The sequence below is a fragment of the Salvelinus namaycush genome, chromosome 30 (assembly GCF_016432855.1).
Source record: "Salvelinus namaycush isolate Seneca chromosome 30, SaNama_1.0, whole genome shotgun sequence".
Taxonomy (NCBI): domain Eukaryota; kingdom Metazoa; phylum Chordata; class Actinopteri; order Salmoniformes; family Salmonidae; genus Salvelinus; species Salvelinus namaycush.
The window spans coordinates 15,051,785-15,071,030 of NC_052336.1; the positions used below are offsets into that span (position 1 = coordinate 15,051,785).

The 19,246-nt window shown below is 49.2% G+C and overlaps 1 protein-coding gene across 1 annotated transcript; it reads left to right on the forward strand.

The window, feature by feature from the left end:
* Positions 1–691: 691 nt before the first annotated feature.
* Positions 692–17,679, forward strand: LOC120024822 (purine nucleoside phosphorylase-like). The gene is made up of 6 exons (XM_038969148.1): positions 692–714; positions 4,790–4,959; positions 5,791–5,894; positions 6,294–6,469; positions 6,908–7,098; positions 17,483–17,679. Exons 1-6 carry the CDS (start codon positions 692–694, stop codon positions 17,677–17,679), a joined length of 861 nt encoding a protein of 286 aa, XP_038825076.1.
* The last annotated feature ends 1,567 nt before the right edge of the window (positions 17,680–19,246 follow it).

Genomic DNA, 19,246 nt, shown 5'->3' on the forward strand with positions numbered 1-19,246 from the left:
ACAACAAACAATTCCAGACACAGACATGGGGGGAACAGAGGGTTATATACACGTCTAATACTGAGGGAATTGAAACCAGGTGTGTAGGAAAACAAGACAAGACAAATGGAAAAATTAAAGGTGGATCGGCGATGGCTAGAAAGCCGGTGACGACGACCGCCAAATGCCGCCCGAACAAGGAGAGGAACCGACTTCGGCGGAAGTCGTGACATGAACACTGTCGTGTATTTTAATGTCATGATGGCGAGAAAAGGGTATTTTTCACATTGATTAAGTAGTATCCTCTTGAGTGAAGTCGTATTTTCCTGCATTCTAAGAGCAGTGTATGAACCATATATATATTTTATTTTTTATTTCACCTTTATTTAACCAGGTAGGTAGTTGAGAACAAGTTGTCATTTGCAACTGTGACCTGGCCAAGATAAAGCAACGCAGTTCGACACATACATATATACTTATTTTATTTATATTTTTTTGTGGCCTCTTGGGCCCCCCACAGGCCTGGGCTAAGGGGCTTCAGCCCCGGTAATCCCTTGCATCATGCCGGCCCTGGCCCTCAGGCCAGTCCACGTGCTGCACTATTGTCATTCCACCCCGTGAGCGAATCAGTCCACCCCCATCTTTCAAACCGAAAGCTGTATCACAGAGAGCGAGAGAAATAAATCTAACAATTTCCACAACCGTCGCCGACATGTCATCCACCAGCGAGAGCAGGTACGATAAATAAACGACTACATGATATTATGCTCGGTCAGAAGGAATAAACCTTAATCTATCACCTCATAAACATGTTTCGCCTATTCGAATTAACCATTAACTCGGAACAACCAGATCATTGCCATAGCAACGGCGATCATTCCTCATAGAGAATTTGAGAGTGCAGTGAGAAAGCGCAAGACTAATGTGGCGGCAGTAGCTCTCGTTTCTGATAACGCCCCCGGTCAAAGTGACAGGTAGATAGGCAAAACGTCCTTCCCATATGATACAAGGTGGATGGAAGGAAATAGACTACAGATAGCCAGTTTGAATTCGATGAGAGCTTGCCTATATTGCACACAATAAAACCACGCTGCAACCAAAACACTGCAGGCTATGCAGGCACAAGATTAGGCTATAAGCCTATACTCTCTTAGAGAAAAGGGTTCCAAAAGTGTTCTTCGGGTGACTCAATAGGCAGTTGTGTAAAGTACTTAAGTAAAAATACTTAAATGTACTACTTAAGATGTTTTTTGGGGTGTCTGTCCTTCACTATATATTTTTGCCAACTTTTACTTTTACACCGCTACATTCTTAAAGACAATAATGTCGGCAACTTTTTACTCCATACATTTTCCCTGACACACAAAGGTACTCAATGCATTTCGAATGCTTAGCAGGACAGGAAAATGGTCCAATTCACACGCTTGTCAAGAGAACACCCCGATCATCCCTACTGCTTCTGATCTGGCAGACTCACTAAACACAAATGCTTCGTTTGTGAATGATGTCTGAGTGTTAGAGTGTGCCCCTGGCTATCCATTGATTAAAATAAACAAGAAAATTATGCCATCGTGTTTGCTTAATATAAGGAATGTGAAATTATTTATCCTTTTTATATTTTATATTTTTTAATTAAATTTACTTTTGATACTTAAGTATATATAAAACCAAATACATGTAGACTTTTACTCAAGTAGTATTTTACTGGGTCATTTTCTATTAAGGTATAATTACTTTTACTCAAGTATGACAATTGGGTACTTTTTCCACCACTGCCCCTTGCCGGTTCCAAGTAAAACCCTTTTGGTCCCAGGTAGAACCATTTTGGGTTCCAGGTAGAACCCTCTGTAGAAAGGGTTCTACCTGGCAGCCGAAACGGTTCTACTTGGAACCCTTACCTACCCTAACCTAACCTAATGTAACAGTATAACTTTAAACCGTCCCCTCGCCCCGACACGGGCGCGAACCAGGGACCTTCTGCACACATCAACAACAGTCACCCACGAAGCGTCGTTACCCATCGCTCCACAAAAGCCGCGGCCCTTGCAGAGCAAGGTGCAACACTACTTCTAGGTTTCAGAGCAAGTGACGTAACTGATTGAAACGCTAGTAGCGCGTACCCGCTAACTAGCTAGCCATTTCACATCCGTTACACTCACCCCCCTTTCAACCTCCTCCTTTTCCGCAGCAACCAGTGATCCGGGTCAACAGCATCAATGTAACAGTATAACTTTAGTACGTCCCCTCGCCCCGACACGGGCGCGAACCAGGGACCCTCTGCACACATCAACAACTGACACCCACGAAGCGTCGTTACCCATCGCTCCACAAAGGCCGCGGCCCTTGCAGAGCAAGGTGCAACACTACTTCTAGGTTTCAGAGCAAGTGACGTAACTGATTGAAACGCTAGTAGCGCGTACCCGCTAACTAGCTAGCCATTTCACATCCGTTACACTAACCCTAATCCTTAATAGTGTGCAATCTTTTTGTAAATACCTATAAAATAGTTGAATATGGACCGTATTAAAGAGTAACTGTCTATTTAGCATACAAACTACAGAGGCTGCTCACCCTACAAAAAACAATGCTAAAACATGCAGAATTCCACTGCATAATTTCAAGATGCAAACTTGAAAACTCATCAGTCACTGGAGTTGTTTTCCTGCAAAGCTACAGGAGGGACTAGGCTAGGGAGAGATTAGAATTCAGAGTACATGCCTCTCTAGGCTGCTCCTGAGAAGAAATACTGTATATCAGGGCTTTTCGTTGTAGCCTACATTAGACTAGGCCTGTTTGGTATTCAAATGCTCTGAACGCGGCTGCTGTGCTGTGGTCGGTCCCGCTTCCGTATTCATAGCGCAAGGGACAGGAACTTTGCCAAGGCGACCGTCAGGACCTTCGACAGCTCTGTGTAGGAGGGAAGGCATGGGGCAATGTTGGGCAATCTAGTTTACCCTGTTGCGCACTCCGTGCTCATCGTTTGTTTTCTAGTTTCTCAGTACTTTTCTGGTTTCTCAGACATGAGCAGTCGTGCAAGTTGAGCCTGTGGATGCCCCATGTGGCAGGTGATTTTTTTTTACTGATAACAACTAGATGCAAAGAATTCCAGTAGTCTGGTCTTTCTGGTTCAACACACACTTGAGTGGTGATGTGTGTGAGTGTATGTGTGTTTGTGTGTGTGTGCATCCCCTGTGTGTAGTGGAAAATAGCTATTTTACATTTTCAGCAAGTAATCATAATCTTTGGGCAACAAAAATATATTACTGACTTGCCCAATGGGTAAATGTCTTTGAGGCCTGAATGTCAATTCCTGCATTCTATAGGATGAACTAGACTAGAATAGACTACTTGCTTCTTTGCTTGCTTAGTTCAACCTTAACTTAGTACCCCATTGTTCCCTTTCCTATAGCCCTTTCTCTAGCTACCTTTTCTTGCAACCTCTCACTCATTACTGGCTTTAAGAGCTCTATACACCGAGAGAGAGGGAGAGCATTAACCACACTGACCCATTACTGCCTTTAATTAAGAGCTCTATACACCGAGAGAGAGGGAGAGCAATAACCACACTGACCCATTACTGTCTTTAATTAAGAGCTCTATACACCGAGAGAGAGGGAGAGCATTAACCACACTGACCCATTACTGCCTTTAATTAAGAGCTCTATACACCGAGAGAGAGGGAGAGCATTAACCACACTGACCCATTACTGCCGTTAAGAGCTCTATACACCGAGAGAGAGGGAGAGCATTAACCACACTGACCCATTACTGCCTTTAATTAAGAGCTCTATACACCGAGAGAGAGGGAGAGCATTAACCACACTGACCCATTACTGCCTTTAATTAAGAGCTCTATACACCGAGAGAGAGGGAGAGCATTAACCACACTGACCCATTACTGCCTTTAAGAGCTCTATACACCGAGAGAGAGGGAGAGCATTAACCACACTGATTGCTCTCTTCAATGGCTTCTCATGTCAGAGAACTCTAGTCCACTCCATCCCCACAGACCATCTTTCTGTCTCTCTTTCTGTCTGTCTGTCTGTCTGTCTGTCTGTCTGTCTGTCTGTCTGTCTGTCTGTCTGTCTGTCTGTCTGTCTGTCTGTCTGTCTGTCTGTCTGTCTGTCTGTCTGTCTGTCTGTCTGTCTGTCTGTCTGTCTGTCTGTCTGTCTGTCTGTCTGTCGGTCTCTCTCTCTCTCTCTCGCTCTCTCTCTCTCTCTCTCTCTCTCTCTCTCTCTCTCTCTCTCTCTCTCTCTCTCTCTCTCTCTCTCTCTCTCTCTCTCTCTCTGTCTCTCTCTCTCTCTCTCTGTCCTTGCCTTCAGGACAGAGTGAGAGATGTCTACTCACCCAGTGAATTGAATTGATCGAATTTGATGAATTGCTGAAGCCATTCCACCCCCCATGACCAAGGCTGACGGGGCCAGAGGGATGGGGGTTTATTTACGCATCCTAACCCTTCAATCAGGCTTCAGGGGCCACTTGTTGGAAGTGCATGTGTGTGCATGCACACACACTCATACATCACCACCCACGCGTTTGTGTTGAGTATCGCATTTTGATGTGTGTGTAAGGGACTGCTTGCTTACTGTGCTCCAGTGGATTTGCTTATGGAGGCTTCTCAGCCTGTGATTCATCACCATCCTGCCAAGTTACTCTGCCCTGGGCCTGAGCTAAACGCTCCACTGCAGGAGTGGGACAAAACTGCATTTACACCCCCTAAATCCTTCCCTTTGCCCCTAACCCTTCACTGTTGGCCCTTTCTTTCTTTCTTCTCCCTCTCTCTCTCTCTTTTTCTCACTCCACTTCGCAGGTACACCTATGAGCAGTACAAAGAGACAGCTGATTGGCTGCTGGAGCATACGCAGCACATGCCCAAGGTGGCCATCATCTGTGGTTCTGGACTGGGAGGGCTGGCAGACTTACTGGAGAATAGTGTAGCCTTCCCTTATAAAGACATCCCTCACTTCCCTCAGAGCACAGGTACAGTATACACACACAACCTTGAAGACTTATCTTTGACACTGTGTTGTGAGTCTGTAGCTTAACATCTTCTTCACCTCACATGACTACATTGCATTATAAAGTTCTAAAGCCATGTCATCAACATTGGTCCCAGATGACATCATTAATGAGGGACCATGGTGGGTAGATGGGGGGGTAGCTGGGTTGTTTTCCTACTCAGACGTAAGCTCTGGGGTACAGGGCTTAATCACCCCTCAGGGGGTAGGGGAACTGGCCCTGCCACTGAGACACACAAGGAGATGCCCACCTACTAAACACACACACCAAACTCCACCATACTGCACACCAGGTAGACAGGCCTGTTAGTGCTTTGACCTGCAACTTCACCTCCTTTCCTCATCTGTCTCCCTTAATCCCATCCCATGTAGGGTAACATACGTGTGTATGTATGTGTGTGTGTGTGTTTGCGTGCACACGTGTGTGTGCAACACCTCGTCGGACCCAAATCTGGCAAGGAAGTTGGTGTATTTTAGTGTGAATGTGCCAGTGTACCACAAGCTGCCGGTGGCACCTTAATCGTGGAGGATAGACTCCTAGTAATGCCTGGAACGGAATAATGGAATGGTATCAAACACATCAAACACATGGTTTCCATGTTGTTGATACCATTCCATTCACTCCATTCCAGCCATTATTGTGAGCTTTCTTCCTCTCAGCAGCCTCCTGTGCTGTCCCCATATTTGTGTATCTCTCTCTCTCTCTCTCTCTCTCTCTCTCTCTCTCTCTCTCTCTCTCTCTCTCTCTCTCTCTCTCTCTCTCTCTCTCTCTCTCTCTCTCTCTTTCTATCAGTGCCAGGCCATGCTGGGAATCTGGTGTTTGGGGAGCTGCAAGGGAAGGCCTGTGTTTGTATGCAGGGCAGGTTCCATTACTATGAGGGCTACAGCATTGCCATGGTTAGACTGCCTCTTCCGCTCTGAAACACAAGGCAACACACATACAGTACATACCATGTTGTGTATGCTATGCTTTCCATAAAAAAGTATTTTGAAGACAAATTGCTGTAAAAAAAAGACATGCAGTAAACATAGGTCCTGCTTAGACAGTATCAGTTACATGAGCTTGTTACATAGTACTGTTTTGGATTCTGCTGTGTCACTGTCCAACATGAAGCTCCTAGACTACTCTGACCACAGAGCTGGCAGATTACATTATAGTTGGGACTGCAGTGGGCTGCTGAGTCCTAAGTAAAGACAGCTGATTAACGTGATGATGCTCTCTGTCACTCCAAGACATTGTAATGGTGTAGGTCCACTCTGACTGCTGTAGTACTGTATATTCTGTGTGTTGTGCAGGTGACGTACCCGGTGCGTGTGTCTACTCTGCTTGGGGTGGAGACGTTGATAGTGACCAACGCTGCAGGAGGACTGAACCCTAAGTTCAATGTTGGTGACATCATGTTGATCAGAGACCACATCAATATGCCTGGCCTGGCCGGCATCAACCCTCTGAGGGGACACAACGATGACAGGTGAGACACCTAAACTATGAGACAATCAAACAGGTGCCTTTGATCATCAGTGAGCCACCAAAACACTGAGACCAAATTACCATAAATGACACCCTATTCTATGGGGTTCTGTCCTATGCACTTTCTACTGTATTGAGAATAGAGTGTAATTTGAGATTTGTCATGTTTGAGTCTGAACTAGCAATTCAAGTGCCTCTAAGCAGTCATCGCTAAGCCACTGATAATGAGATGTCGATAACCTAAATGGAGTTATGACGGTAATGAGTCATTTAGCTGTGATGAGCTCTTATTACCATCATTAGGTGCTTTGATTGTTGAAGGTATGTGTGGACTTTAAAAAAGTACACTTTGGCATGTGAGGTTTTGGGGTGTATGTTTGAGAGCGTTCAGTGTGTGTGTTAAGTCTACTGTTCTGTGTGTGTGTGTGCGTGAGTGTAGGTTTGGTGTGCGGTTCCCCTGCATGTCGGATGCGTATGATGCAGACCTGGGCCGTTTGGCTCGAGAGGTTGCGGAGGAGCAGGGCTGTTCCTCTTTCCTCCAACAGGGGGTGTATTGCAATGTGGGCGGCCCCGCCTTCGAGACAGTGGCAGAGAGCAAGATACTGCTGAGCCTGGGGGCAGACGCTGTGGGTGAGTACAAGACACTGATTTATGGTCAGCTTTCAGATCTGTGCTAAAGGGAAACTTGTACCTTGAGGGAGCACATCAGGCCTCTGATGTGTATACTATCTTCTGACTGAGGAAATGGAGAAGGCTCTCCCCAAGAGCACTCTATCTGAAAGAGAGCGACCCGGCTCTACATATTTTACTGGTTTGTGACTCACTAACACCGCCCCCCGGTTAGAGGGGAATAAAGCAGCCAAAGAACAAACACACAGGAACTTTATTTAAACACACTGAGGAAGATGAATATGTTGATGCATATGGGGATGTACATGGGGATGAAAAGTGGGAGAGGTTGTGGAATGGTAGTGGATTTTGGGCATGCACACCATCCCACAAGTCCAGAGATATTATTGAGTCCAGTTGTTGATGGGCAGAGACCTGCTTGAGGGAGACTGCAAGTATTGTGTGACCTGTATAATCAAGAGGATGGGTAAATGTCCGGCCCTGTCACGCGGGACTAGGTGAGCGAAAGAACCAGACGCAGAGAGAGAGAGCCGCTTGGGAAAAATATTCCTTATTTTTACTTTTTTACAACAAACTGAATAAGCCCGAACATCCAGGGCGCAGTGAAAACACTTGCCAAACACCCAACATACACACACGTAACAAAAACAATCCTGCACAAAACAAGGGCGGGTCAAACTCCTAATTATAGGGAAGCTCATTACGAAACAAAAACAACAGGTGCAACTAATAAGACAAAACAACCAGACAAACGAAAAAGGGATCGGTGGCGGCTAGTAGGACGGTGACGACGACCGCCGAGCACCGCCCGAACAGGCAGGGGAGTCAACTTCGGCGGAAGTCGTGACAGTACCCCCCTCCTGACGCGCGGCTCCCGCAGCGCGCCGCCACCGGCCTCGAGGACGACTCGGAGGGCGAGGTGCCGGGCGATCCGGGTGGAGGCGGTGGAAGTCTCTCAGTAGAGTAGGATCTAAAATGTCCCCCACCGGAACCCAGCATCTCTCCTCCAGACCGTACCCCTCCCAGTCCACGAGGTACTGTAGGCCCCTCACCCGGCGTCTCGAGTCCAGAATGGCACGTACTGTGTACGCCGGGGACCCCTCGATCTCCAGAGGGGGTGGAGGGACCTCAGGCACCTCACCTTCTTGCAGGGGACCAGCCACCACCGGCCTGAGGAGAGACACATGAAACGAGGGGTTAATACGGTAATACCTAGGGAGTTGTAACCTATAACACACCTCGTTTATTCTCCTCAGGACTTTAAACGGCCCCACACACTGCGGCCCCAGCTTCCGACAGGGCAGGCGGAGAGACAGGTTTCGGGTCGAGAGCCAGACCCTGTCCCCCGGTGTGAACACGGGGGCCTCACTGCGGTGCTGATCAGCGCTCCTCTTCTGCCGTTGTCCTGCTAACTTTAGCGATTCCTGGACGGCTTTCCAGGTGTCCTTGGAGCGCTGTATCCAGTCCTCTACCGCAGGAGCCTCGGTCTGACTCTGGTGCCATGGGGCCAGGACCGGCTGGTAACCTAACACACACTCAAACGGGGACATGTTCGTTGAGGAGTGGCGGAGGGAGTTCTGAGCGAGCTCAGCCCAAGGAACATACCTCGCCCACTCACCAGGCCGGTCCCGGCAATATGACCGCAGAAACCTGCCCACATCCTGGTTTACGCGCTCCACCTGCCCATTACTCTCGGGGTGAAAACCCGAGGTCAAGCTGACCGAGACCCCCAGTCTTTCCATAAACGCCCTCCAAACTCTGGACGTGAATTGGGGGCCCCGATCAGAAACGATGTCCTCAGGCACCCCATAGTGCCGGAAGACATGGGTAAACAAGGCCTCCGCAGTCTGCAGGGCCGTAGGGAGACCGGGCAACGGGATGAGACGGCAGGACTTAGAAAAACCGATCCACAACGACCAAAATCGTAGTACTTCCCTGGGACGGGGGAAGATCGGTAAGAAAGTCCACCGATAAATGTGTCCACGGCCGTTGTGGAACGGGGAGGGGCTGTAACTTCCCTCTAGGCAAGTGCCGAGGAGCCTTGCTCTGAGCGCACACCGAGCAGGAGGAGACATAAAATCTCACGTCCTTAGCCAACGTGGGCCACCAGTATCTCCCTCTAAGACTCCGCACTGTCCTCTCGATGCCCGGATGACCCGAGGAGGGGAGAGTATGAGCCCAACGGATTAGCTTATCCCGGACCCCTCCCGGCACGTACTGAACCCCCCCTGGACAGTTAGGAGGGGTCTGCTCTAACCGTGAGGCTCTCTCTATCTCCGCGTCCACCTCCCATACCACCGGTGCCACGAGACATGAAGGTGGAATGATGGGAGTTGGCTCAACGGACCGCTCCTCGGTATCATAGAGACGGGACAACGCGTCGGCCTTGGTGTTTTGGGAGCCTGGTCGGTACGAGATGGTGAACTGAAACCTGGTGAAAAACATGGCCCATCTAGCCTGACGCGGATTTAGTCTCCTCGCTTCCCGGATGTACTCGAGATTACGATGGTCAGTCCAGATGAGAAAAGGGTGTTTCGCCCCCTCAAGCCAATGTCTCCACACCTTCAGAGCCTTGACTACAGCTAACAACTCCCGGTCCCCCACATCATAGTTTCGCTCCGCCGGACCGAGCTTCCTCGAAAAGAAGGCACAAGGGCGGAGCTTGGGTGGTTCGCCCGAGCGCTGGGACAGCACGGCCCCGACCCCCGCCTCGGACGCGTCCACCTCCACTATGAACGCTAAAGAGGGGTCCGGATGCGCCAACACAGGCGCATTGGTAAACAGCTCCTTCAGACGACTGAAAGCTCTGTCCGCCTCTGCTGACCAACGCAAGCGCACCGGTCCTCCCTTCAGCAGTGAGGTAATGGGAGCAGCCACCTGACCAAAACCCCGGATAAACCTCCGGTAGTAATTGGCAAACCCTAAAAACCGCTGCACCTCTTTCACCGTGGTCGGAGTCGGCCAATTACGCACGGCTGTAACGCGGTCATCCTCCATCACCACCCCGTAGGTAAAAATACGATAACCCAGGAAGGAAACGGCCTGTTTGAAGAACTCACATTTCTCCGCCTTGCAATACAGGTCATGCTCCAGCAGTCGCCCAAGTACCTTACGCACCAGAGACACATGCGCCGCGCGGGTGGCAGAGTAGATCAAGATGTCATCAATGTACACTACCACTCCCTGCCCGAGCAGGTCTCGGAGAATCTCATCTACGAAGGATTGAAAGACAGCTGGAGCATTTTTCAACCCATATGGCATGACGCGGTACTCATAATGGCCAGATGTAGTACTAAATGCGGTTTTCCACTCATCTCCTCCCCGGATACGCACCAGATTATACGCACTCCTCAGGTCCAATTTTGTGAAGAAGCGTGCCCCGTGAAATGATTCCACCGCCGTAGCGATGAGAGGTAGTGGGTAACTAAACCCCACTGTGATGGAATTTAGACCTCGATAATCAATGCACGGGCGTAAACCGCCATCCTTCTTCTTCACAAAAAAGAAGCTCGAGGAGACAGGTGATGCGGAGGGCCGAATGTATCCCTGTCCCAGTGATTCAGTAACATATGTCTCCATAGCCGCTGTCTCCTCCTGGGACAAAGGATACACGTGACTCCTAGGAAGTGCAGCGTTCTCCAGGAGGTTTATCGCGCATTCCCCTCGTCGATGGGGTGGTAATTGGGTCGCCTTCTTTTTACTGAAGGCGACAGCCAAATCGGCATATTCAGAGGGAATGCGCACGGTGGAAACCTGGTCTGGACTCTCCACCGTAGTCGCACCAACGGCAACTCCTATACACCTGCCTGAACACTCCTCTGACCACCCCTTAAGAGCCCCCTGTTGCCAGGAAATCACCGGGTTGTGCTGAGCTAGCCAGGGAATTCCCAACACCACTGGAAACGCAGGTGAGTCGATAAGGAACAGACTAATCTGCTCCTTATGACTACCCTGCGTTACCATGTCCAGTGGTACCGTGGCCTCCCTGACCATTCCTGACCCTAATGGTCGGCTATCTAAGGAGTGCACGGGGAAAGGTAGGTCTAACGACACAAGGGGAATCCCTAGCCTTAATGCGAGCCCCCGATCAATGAAATTCCCAGCTGCGCCTGAATCGACTAGCGCCTTATGCTGTAGAGAGGGAGAAAACCCGGGGAAATAGGTTAACACATACATATGACTGACAGGAAGCTCTGGGTAAGTCTGGTGCTGACTCACCTGGGGTGATCGAGTAGTGTTCCGCCTGCCCTCCCGACTCCCAGAAGAGTTCCTCCAGCACCGGTCGGCCGTGTGCCCTCGCCGACCACAACTGGTGCAGGAGGACACTCCTCCTCCGGTCCCCCTTGATGCTGCCCCCCCTAACTCCATAGGGATAGGAGCAGGAGGGCTGGGATGTGGAAACGACAGGACCTGTTCCGAACGTCCGCGGGCAGCCAGCAGGTTGTCGAGACGGATGGCCATGTCAATAAGTTCGTCCAGCGTGAGTGTGGTGTCGCATTTTCGCTTCGCTTCACAGGTAGTATTATATTTAATTTAATTTCATTACAGTACAACGGTTTGATTTGTTTGATCTTAGCACTTCTTTTCTTAGCTAGCTACATAGCCGTCTTTGTTTCAAAGATAATTGTGTAGTTCAGATTATTATCGAATTATCGAATCTTCTAACGTTGTCAACACTGCTAGCTAGCCAGCTAGCCAACTTCTACCGAATCATTACAACGGAACGATTTGATTAGTGTAGTGTTAGCTAGCTACATAGTTGTCTTTGCATCTAAGATAATTGTGTAGTTTAGAGTAATCATCTAGCCAGTTATCGAGGTTACCTAGCCAGTTCCACTTTTTAACAAAGTCAGCTAGCCAGCTATTTTCGCCGTCAACACTGCTAGCTAGCCAGTGCTACACTGCTAGCTAGCCAGCTAGCCAACTTCTACCGAAACAGTACAACGGAACGATTTGATTAGTGTAGTGTTAGCTAGCTACATAGTTGTCTTCGCTGTCTTTGTATCTAAGATAATTGTGTAGTTTAGAGTATTTATCTAGCCAGTTATCGAGGTTACCTAGCCAGCTCCACTTTTAAACAAAGTCAGCTAGCCAGCTATTTTCGCCGTCCTAACGTTGTCAACACTGCTAGCTAGCCAGCCAGCCAACTTCTACCGAAACAGTACAACGGAACGATTTGATTAGTGTAGTGTTAGCTAGCTACATAGTTGTCTTTGCTGTCCTTGTATCTAAGATAATTGTGTAGTTTAGAGTAATTATCTAGCCAGTTATCGAGGTTACCTAGCCAGTTATCGAGGCTACCTAGCCAGCAACACTTTCAAACATAGTCAACAACGCAGCCACTGCTAGCTAGCCTACTTCACCAGTCAGCAGTACTGCATCATTTTAATCATTTTAGTCAATAAGATTTTTGCTACGTAAGCTTAACTTTCTGAACATTCGAGACGTGTAGTCGACTTGTCATTCCAATCTCCTTTGCATTAGCGTAGCCTCTTCTGTAGCCTGTCAACTATGTGTCTGTCTATCCCTGTTCTCTCCTCTCTGCACAGACCATACAAACGCTTCACACCGCGTGGCCGCTGCCACCCTAACCTGGTGGTCCCAGCGCGCACGACCCACGTGGAGTTCCAGGTCTCCGGCAGCCTCTGGAACTGCCGATCTGCGGCCAACAAGGCAGAGTTCATCTCAGCCTATGCTTCCCTCCAGTCCCTCGACTTCTTGGCACTGACGGAAACATGGATTACCACAGATAACACTGCTACTCCTACTGCTCTCTCCTCGTCTGCCCACGTGTTCTCGCACACCCCGAGACCTTCTGGTCAGCGGGGTGGTGGCACTGGGATCCTCATCTCTCCCAAGTGGACATTCTCTCTTTCTCCCCTGACCCATCTGTCTATCGCCTCCTTTGAATTCCATGCTGTCACAGTTACCAGCCCTTTCAAGCTTAACATCCTTATCATTTATCGCACTCCAGGTTCCCTTGGAGAGTTCATCAATGAGCTTGACGCCTTGATAAGTTCCTTCCCTGAGGATGGCTCACCTCTCACAGTTCTGGGTGACTTTAACCTCCCCACGTCTACCTTTGACTCATTCCTCTCTGCCTCCCTCTTTCCACTCCTCTCCTCTTTTGACCTCACCCTCTCACCTTCCCCCCCTACTCACAAGGCAGGCAATACGCTTGACCTCATCTTTACTAGATGCTGTTCTTCCACTAATCTCATTGCAACTCCCCTCCAAGTCTCCGACCACTACCTTGTATCCTTTTCCCTCTCGCTCTCATCCAACACTTCCCACTCTGCCCCTACTCGGATGGTATCGCGCCGTCCAAACCTTCGCTCTCTCTCCCCCGCTTCTCTCTCCTCTTCCATCCTATCATCTCTTCCCTCTGCTCAAACCTTCTCCAACCTATCTCCTGATTCTGCCTCCTCAACCCTCCTCTCCTCCCTTTCTGCATCCTTTGACTCTCTATGTCCCCTATCCTCCAGGCCGGCTCGGTCCTCCCCTCCTGCCCCGTGGCTCGACGACTCATTGCGAGCTCACAGAACAGGGCTCCGGGCAGCCGAGCGGAAATGGAGGAGAACTCGCCTCCCTGCGGACCTGGCATCCTTTCACTCCCTCCTCTCTACATTTTCCTCTTCTGTCTCTGCTGCTAAAGCCACTTTCTACCACTCTAAATTCCAAGCATCTGCCTCTAACCCTAGGAAGCTCTTTGCCACCTTCTCCTCCCTCCTGAATCCTCCTCCCCCCCCCCCCCCCCTCCTCCCTCTCTGCGGATGACTTCGTCAACCATTTTGAAAAGAAGGTTGACGACATCCGATCCTCGTTTGCTAAGTCAAACGACACCGCTGGTTCTGCTCACACTGCCCTACCCTGTGCTTTGACCTCTTTCTCCCCTCTCTCCCCAGATGAAATCTCGCGTCTTGTGACGGCCGGCCGCCCAACAACCTGCCCGCTTGACCCTATCCCCTCCTCTCTTCTCCAGACCATTTCCGGAGACCTTCTCCCTTACCTCACCTCGCTCATCAACTCATCCCTGACCACTGGCTACGTCCCTTCCGTCTTCAAGAGAGCGAGAGTTGCACCCCTTCTGAAAAAACCTACACTCGATCCCTCCGATGTCAACAACTACAGACCAGTATCCCTTCTTTCTTTTCTCTCCAAAACTCTTGAACGTGCCGTCCTTGGCCAGCTCTCCTGCTATCTCTCTCAGAATGACCTTCTTGATCCAAATCAGTCAGGTTTCAAGACTAGTCATTCAACTGAGACTGCTCTTCTCTGTGTCACGGAGGCGCTCCGCACTGCTAAAGCTAACTCTCTCTCCTCTGCTCTCATCCTTCTAGACCTATCGGCTGCCTTTGATACTGTGAACCATCAGATCCTCCTCTCCACCCTCTCCGAGTTGGGCATCTCCGGCGCGGCCCACGCTTGGATTGCGTCCTACCTGACAGGTCGCTCCTACCAGGTGGCGTGGCGAGAATCTGTCTCCTCACCACGTGCTCTCACCACTGGTGTCCCCCAGGGCTCTGTTCTAGGCCCTCTCCTATTCTCGCTATACACCAAGTCACTTGGCTCTGTCATAACCTCACATGGTCTCTCCTATCATTGCTATGCAGACGACACACAATTAATCTTCTCCTTTCCCCCTTCTGATAACCAGGTGGCGAATCGCATCTCTGCATGTCTGGCAGACATATCAGTGTGGATGACGGATCACCACCTCAAGCTGAACCTCGGCAAGACGGAGCTGCTCTTCCTCCCGGGGAAGGACTGCCCGTTCCATGATCTCACCATCACGAGATCATTGACAACTCCATTGTGTCCTCCTCCCAGAGCGCTAAGAACCTTGGCGTGATCCTGGACAACACCCTGTCGTTCTCAACCAACATCAAGGCGGTGACCCGTTCCTGTAGGTTCATGCTCTACAACATTCGCAGAGTACGACCCTGCCTCACACAGGAAGCGGCGCAGGTCCTAATCCAGGCACTTGTCATCTCCCGTCTGGATTACTGCAACTCGCTGTTGGCTGGGCTCCCTGCCTGTGCCATTAAACCCCTACAACTCATCCAGAACGCCGCAGCCCGTCTGGTGTTCAACCTTCCCAAGTTCTCTCACGTCACCCCGCTCCTCCGCTCTCTCCACTGGCTTCCAGTCGAAGCTCGCATCCGCTACAAGACCATGGTGCTTGCTTACGGAGCTGTGAGGGGAACGGCACCTCCGTACCTTCAGGCTCTGATCAGGCCCTACACCCAAACAAGGGCACTGCGTTCATCCACCTCTGGCCTGCTCGCCTCCCTACCTCTGAGGAAGTACAGTTCCCGCTCAGCCCAGTCAAAACTGTTCGCTGCTCTGGCACCCCAATGGTGGAACAAACTCCCTCATGACGCCAGGACAGCGGAGTCAATCACCACCTTCCGGAGACACCTGAAACCCCACCTCTTTAAGGAATACCTAGGATAGGATAAAGTAATCCTTCTAACCCCCCCCCCCCCCCCCCCCCCCCCCCCCTTAAAAGATTTAGATGCACTATTGTAAAGTGGCTGTTCCACTGGATATCATAAGGTGAATGCACCAATTTGTAAGTCGCTCTGGATAAGAGCGTCTGCTAAATGACTTAAATGTAAATGTAAAATGTGTCCCGACACGCTAGCTCCCTGCGGACGTCCTCCCTAAGGCTACATCGAAAATGGTCGATTAAGGCCCTGTCGTTCCACCCTGCTCCTGCAGCCAAGGTCCTGAACTCCAGGGCAAAGTCCTGTACGCTCCTCGTCTCCTGACGCAGGTGGAACAGCCGTTCACCCGCCGCACGACCCTCTGGTGGGTGGTCAAACACAGCTCGGAATCGGCGGGTGAACTCAGGGTAATGATCCCTCGCCGAGTCTGGGCCATTCCACACTGCGTTGGCCCATTCAAGAGCTCGTCCAGTCAAACAGGAGATGAGGGCGCTCACGCTCTCCTCTCCGGAGGGAGTAGGACGAACGGTCGCCAGGTAAAGCTCCAGCTGGAGAAGAAACCCCTGACACCCGGCCGCCGTTCCATCATACTCCCGTGGGAGCGCCAGCCGAAGAGCCCCGGAGCCAGATGCTGTAACAGGAACAGGAGGTGCTGGAGGAGGGGGTGCTGGAGATGAGGTGGGAAGGCCACTCCTCTCCCATCGATCCATCCTCTCCATCATTTGGTCCATAGCCGACCCAATTCTGTGGAGAACACTGGTGTGATGGAGGACCCTTTCCTCCATCGATGGGAGAGGAGACGCGGCTGCTCCTGCTGGTTCCATTTTGTTTGGTGCGGGATTCTGTCACGCGGGACTAGGTGAGCGAAAGAACCAGACGCAGAGAGAGAGAGCCGCTTGGGAAAAATATTCCTTATTTTTACTTTTTTACAACAAACTGAATAAGCCCGAACATCCAGGGCGCAGTGAAAACACTTGCCAAACACCCAAAATACACACACGTAACAAAAACAATCCCGCACAAAACAAGGGCGGGTCAAACTCCTAATTATAGGGAAGCTCATTACGAAACAAAAACAACAGGTGCAACTAATAAGACAAAACAACCAGACAAACGAAAAAGGGATCGGTGGCGGCTAGTAGGACGGTGACGACGACCGCCGAGCACCGCCCGAACAGGCAGGGGAGTCAACTTCGGCGGAAGTCGTGACAGGCCCCCTACTATCCTCCCTAGCAACCAACCAGGGCACATCTCACACAGGTCAGGGAGAGTTTGAGAGGCAGGTTTATGGGGCCCCCTAGACTCTTCGGCTCCAGTTGTGGGTGATGGGGAGTGGAGTGTGAAGCTCAGGGTTGTGAGGTGCTAATATCAGTCACTGGAATTTGTAATACTATCTAACCAATGACACCATCAATAAAACGTAGACACACACACACGTGGAGAGGTGCATGCAGCTAGAAACAAAATTAGGAACAAACAAACGGATGTTAATAACAGAAAATGTCAGGTGCTCCTTTCTCTCTAACACACAACATCAGTTGACATCCCACTGGGCACACACTGGCTGAATCAACATTGTTTCCACGTAATTTCAATGAAACCAACGTGGAATAGACGTTGAACTGATGTCTGTGCCCAGTGGGATATCTATGCCAATGGGGTCAGCTTCAGGGGTCATAGTTCAATTGATCTGAACCCTGAGTGGTGTCAGTTAGAGGGTAACAGGTTGACAGGGAGGAAGCTGTACATGTTATCCTTTGACATTACTCATTTTCTAGGTCTCCCCTTCCCCCTATCTTTCCCTTCCCCTCTTTATCCCCTGTCTTCACACACCCACACCCTCCTATATCACTTTCTCTCTCTCCCTCTGTCTCCCTCTGACCTCTCCCTTTTAACTCTGTCTTGCTCCCTGTCTCTCGCTCCCTCTCACTCAGGTATGAGTACAGTGCCAGAAGTGATTGTGGCTCGTCACGGTGGTCTGCGTGTGTTTGGTCTGTCTCTCATCACCAACCGCGTGGTATCAGAGTATGGCAGCCAGGAACGCGCCAACCATGAGGAGGTGCTGGAAATCACCCAGCGACGCACACAGGACCTGCAGAAACTCATCATCAACCTCTTGGCCCGAATATAGATACACACACTATCTGATAGTGATGTTCAATTAATTTTTTATTTATTGAACCTTTATTGAACCAGGTAGGCTAGTTGAGAACAAGTTCTCATTTACAACTGCGACCTGGCCAAGATAAAGCAAAGCAGTTCGACACATGCAACAACACAGTTACACATGGAATAAACAAACATACAGTCAATAATACAGTAGAAAAAGTCTATGTCACGTTCGTCATAACTAGGAGACCAAGGCGCAGCGTGAGATGAATACATTCTTCTTTATTTAAACAAAGAACACTAAACAAACTAACAAAAATAACAAAACGAACGTGACGCTATAAACACGAGTGCTGACATGCAACTACACATAGACAATAACCCACAAAACCAAAATGGAAATTGTCAACCTAAATAGGATCCCCAATCAGAGACAACGATAAACAGCTGTCTCTGATTGGGAACCAATTCAGGCCACCATAGACCTACATTTACCTAGACAATACCAAAACCCCATAGGTATACAAAAACCCCTAAACAAGACAAAAACACCCATACCACCCTTGTCACACCCTGACCTAACCAAAATAATAAAGAAAAGGCGGGCAGGGCGTGACAGTCTATATACAGTGTGTGCAAATGAGGTAGGATAAGAGAGGTAAGGCAATAAATAGGCGATGGTGGCAAAGTAATTACAATATAGCAATTAAACACTGGAATGGTAGATGTGCAGAAGATGAATGTGCAAGTAGAGATACTGGGGTGCAAAGGAGCAAGATAAATAAATAAATACAGTATGGGGATGAGGTAGTTGGATGGGCTCTTTACAGATGGGCTATGTACAGGTGCAGTGATCTGTGAGCTTACCTAGCAAAGACTTGTAGATGACCTGGAGCCAGTGGGTTTGGCGGCGAGTATGAAGCGAGGGCCAGCCAACGAGAGCGTACATGTCGCAGTGGTGGGTGGTATATGAGGCTTTGGTGACAAAACGGATGGCACTGTGATAGACTACATCCAATTTGTTGAGTAGAGTTTTGGAGGCTATTTTGTAAATGACATCGCCAAAGTTGAGGATTGGCAGGATGGTCAGTTTTACGAGGGTATGTTTGGCAGCATGAGTGAAGGATGCTTTGTTGCGAAATAGGAAGCCGATTCTAGATTTAATTTTGGATTGGAGATGTTTAATGTGAGTCTGGAAGGAGAGTTTACAGTCTAACCAGACACCTAGGTATTTGTAGTTGTCCACATATTCTAAGTCAGAACCATTCAATACTGTCAGTACAATAAAAACTAAGGACAGCTTGAATCAGAGAGATACGAGTGTATCTGATCCCACACACTGTTTTCCAAATCAGTATTTGTGAGTTATTAATATGTGCCTGAGATTGAGAGGACTTGGAACGCAACTCCACCTTATTATTGTCCACAACTGATTATTCTTTCTTAAGTAATATCTTATTTTCTTCAGTCGAAAGTCCTTTTTGTAACTATCTTTCTAAAAAATAAATGAATATATTATATTATAGTACTGTTATCTGTTATTGTACTGACAGTATTGACAGTTTTAATTTATTAATATAAAAGTTTTT

Coding starts and splice junctions, on each gene's coding strand:
- LOC120024822 (XM_038969148.1), top strand. CDS start 692: ATGTCATCCACCAGCGAGAGCAG. Junction 4,960..5,790: donor TCACTTCCCTCAGAGCACAG/GTACAGTATACA, acceptor TCTTTCTATCAG/TGCCAGGCCATGCTGGGAAT. Junction 7,099..17,482: donor CCTGGGGGCAGACGCTGTGG/GTGAGTACAAGA, acceptor CCTCTCACTCAG/GTATGAGTACAGTGCCAGAA.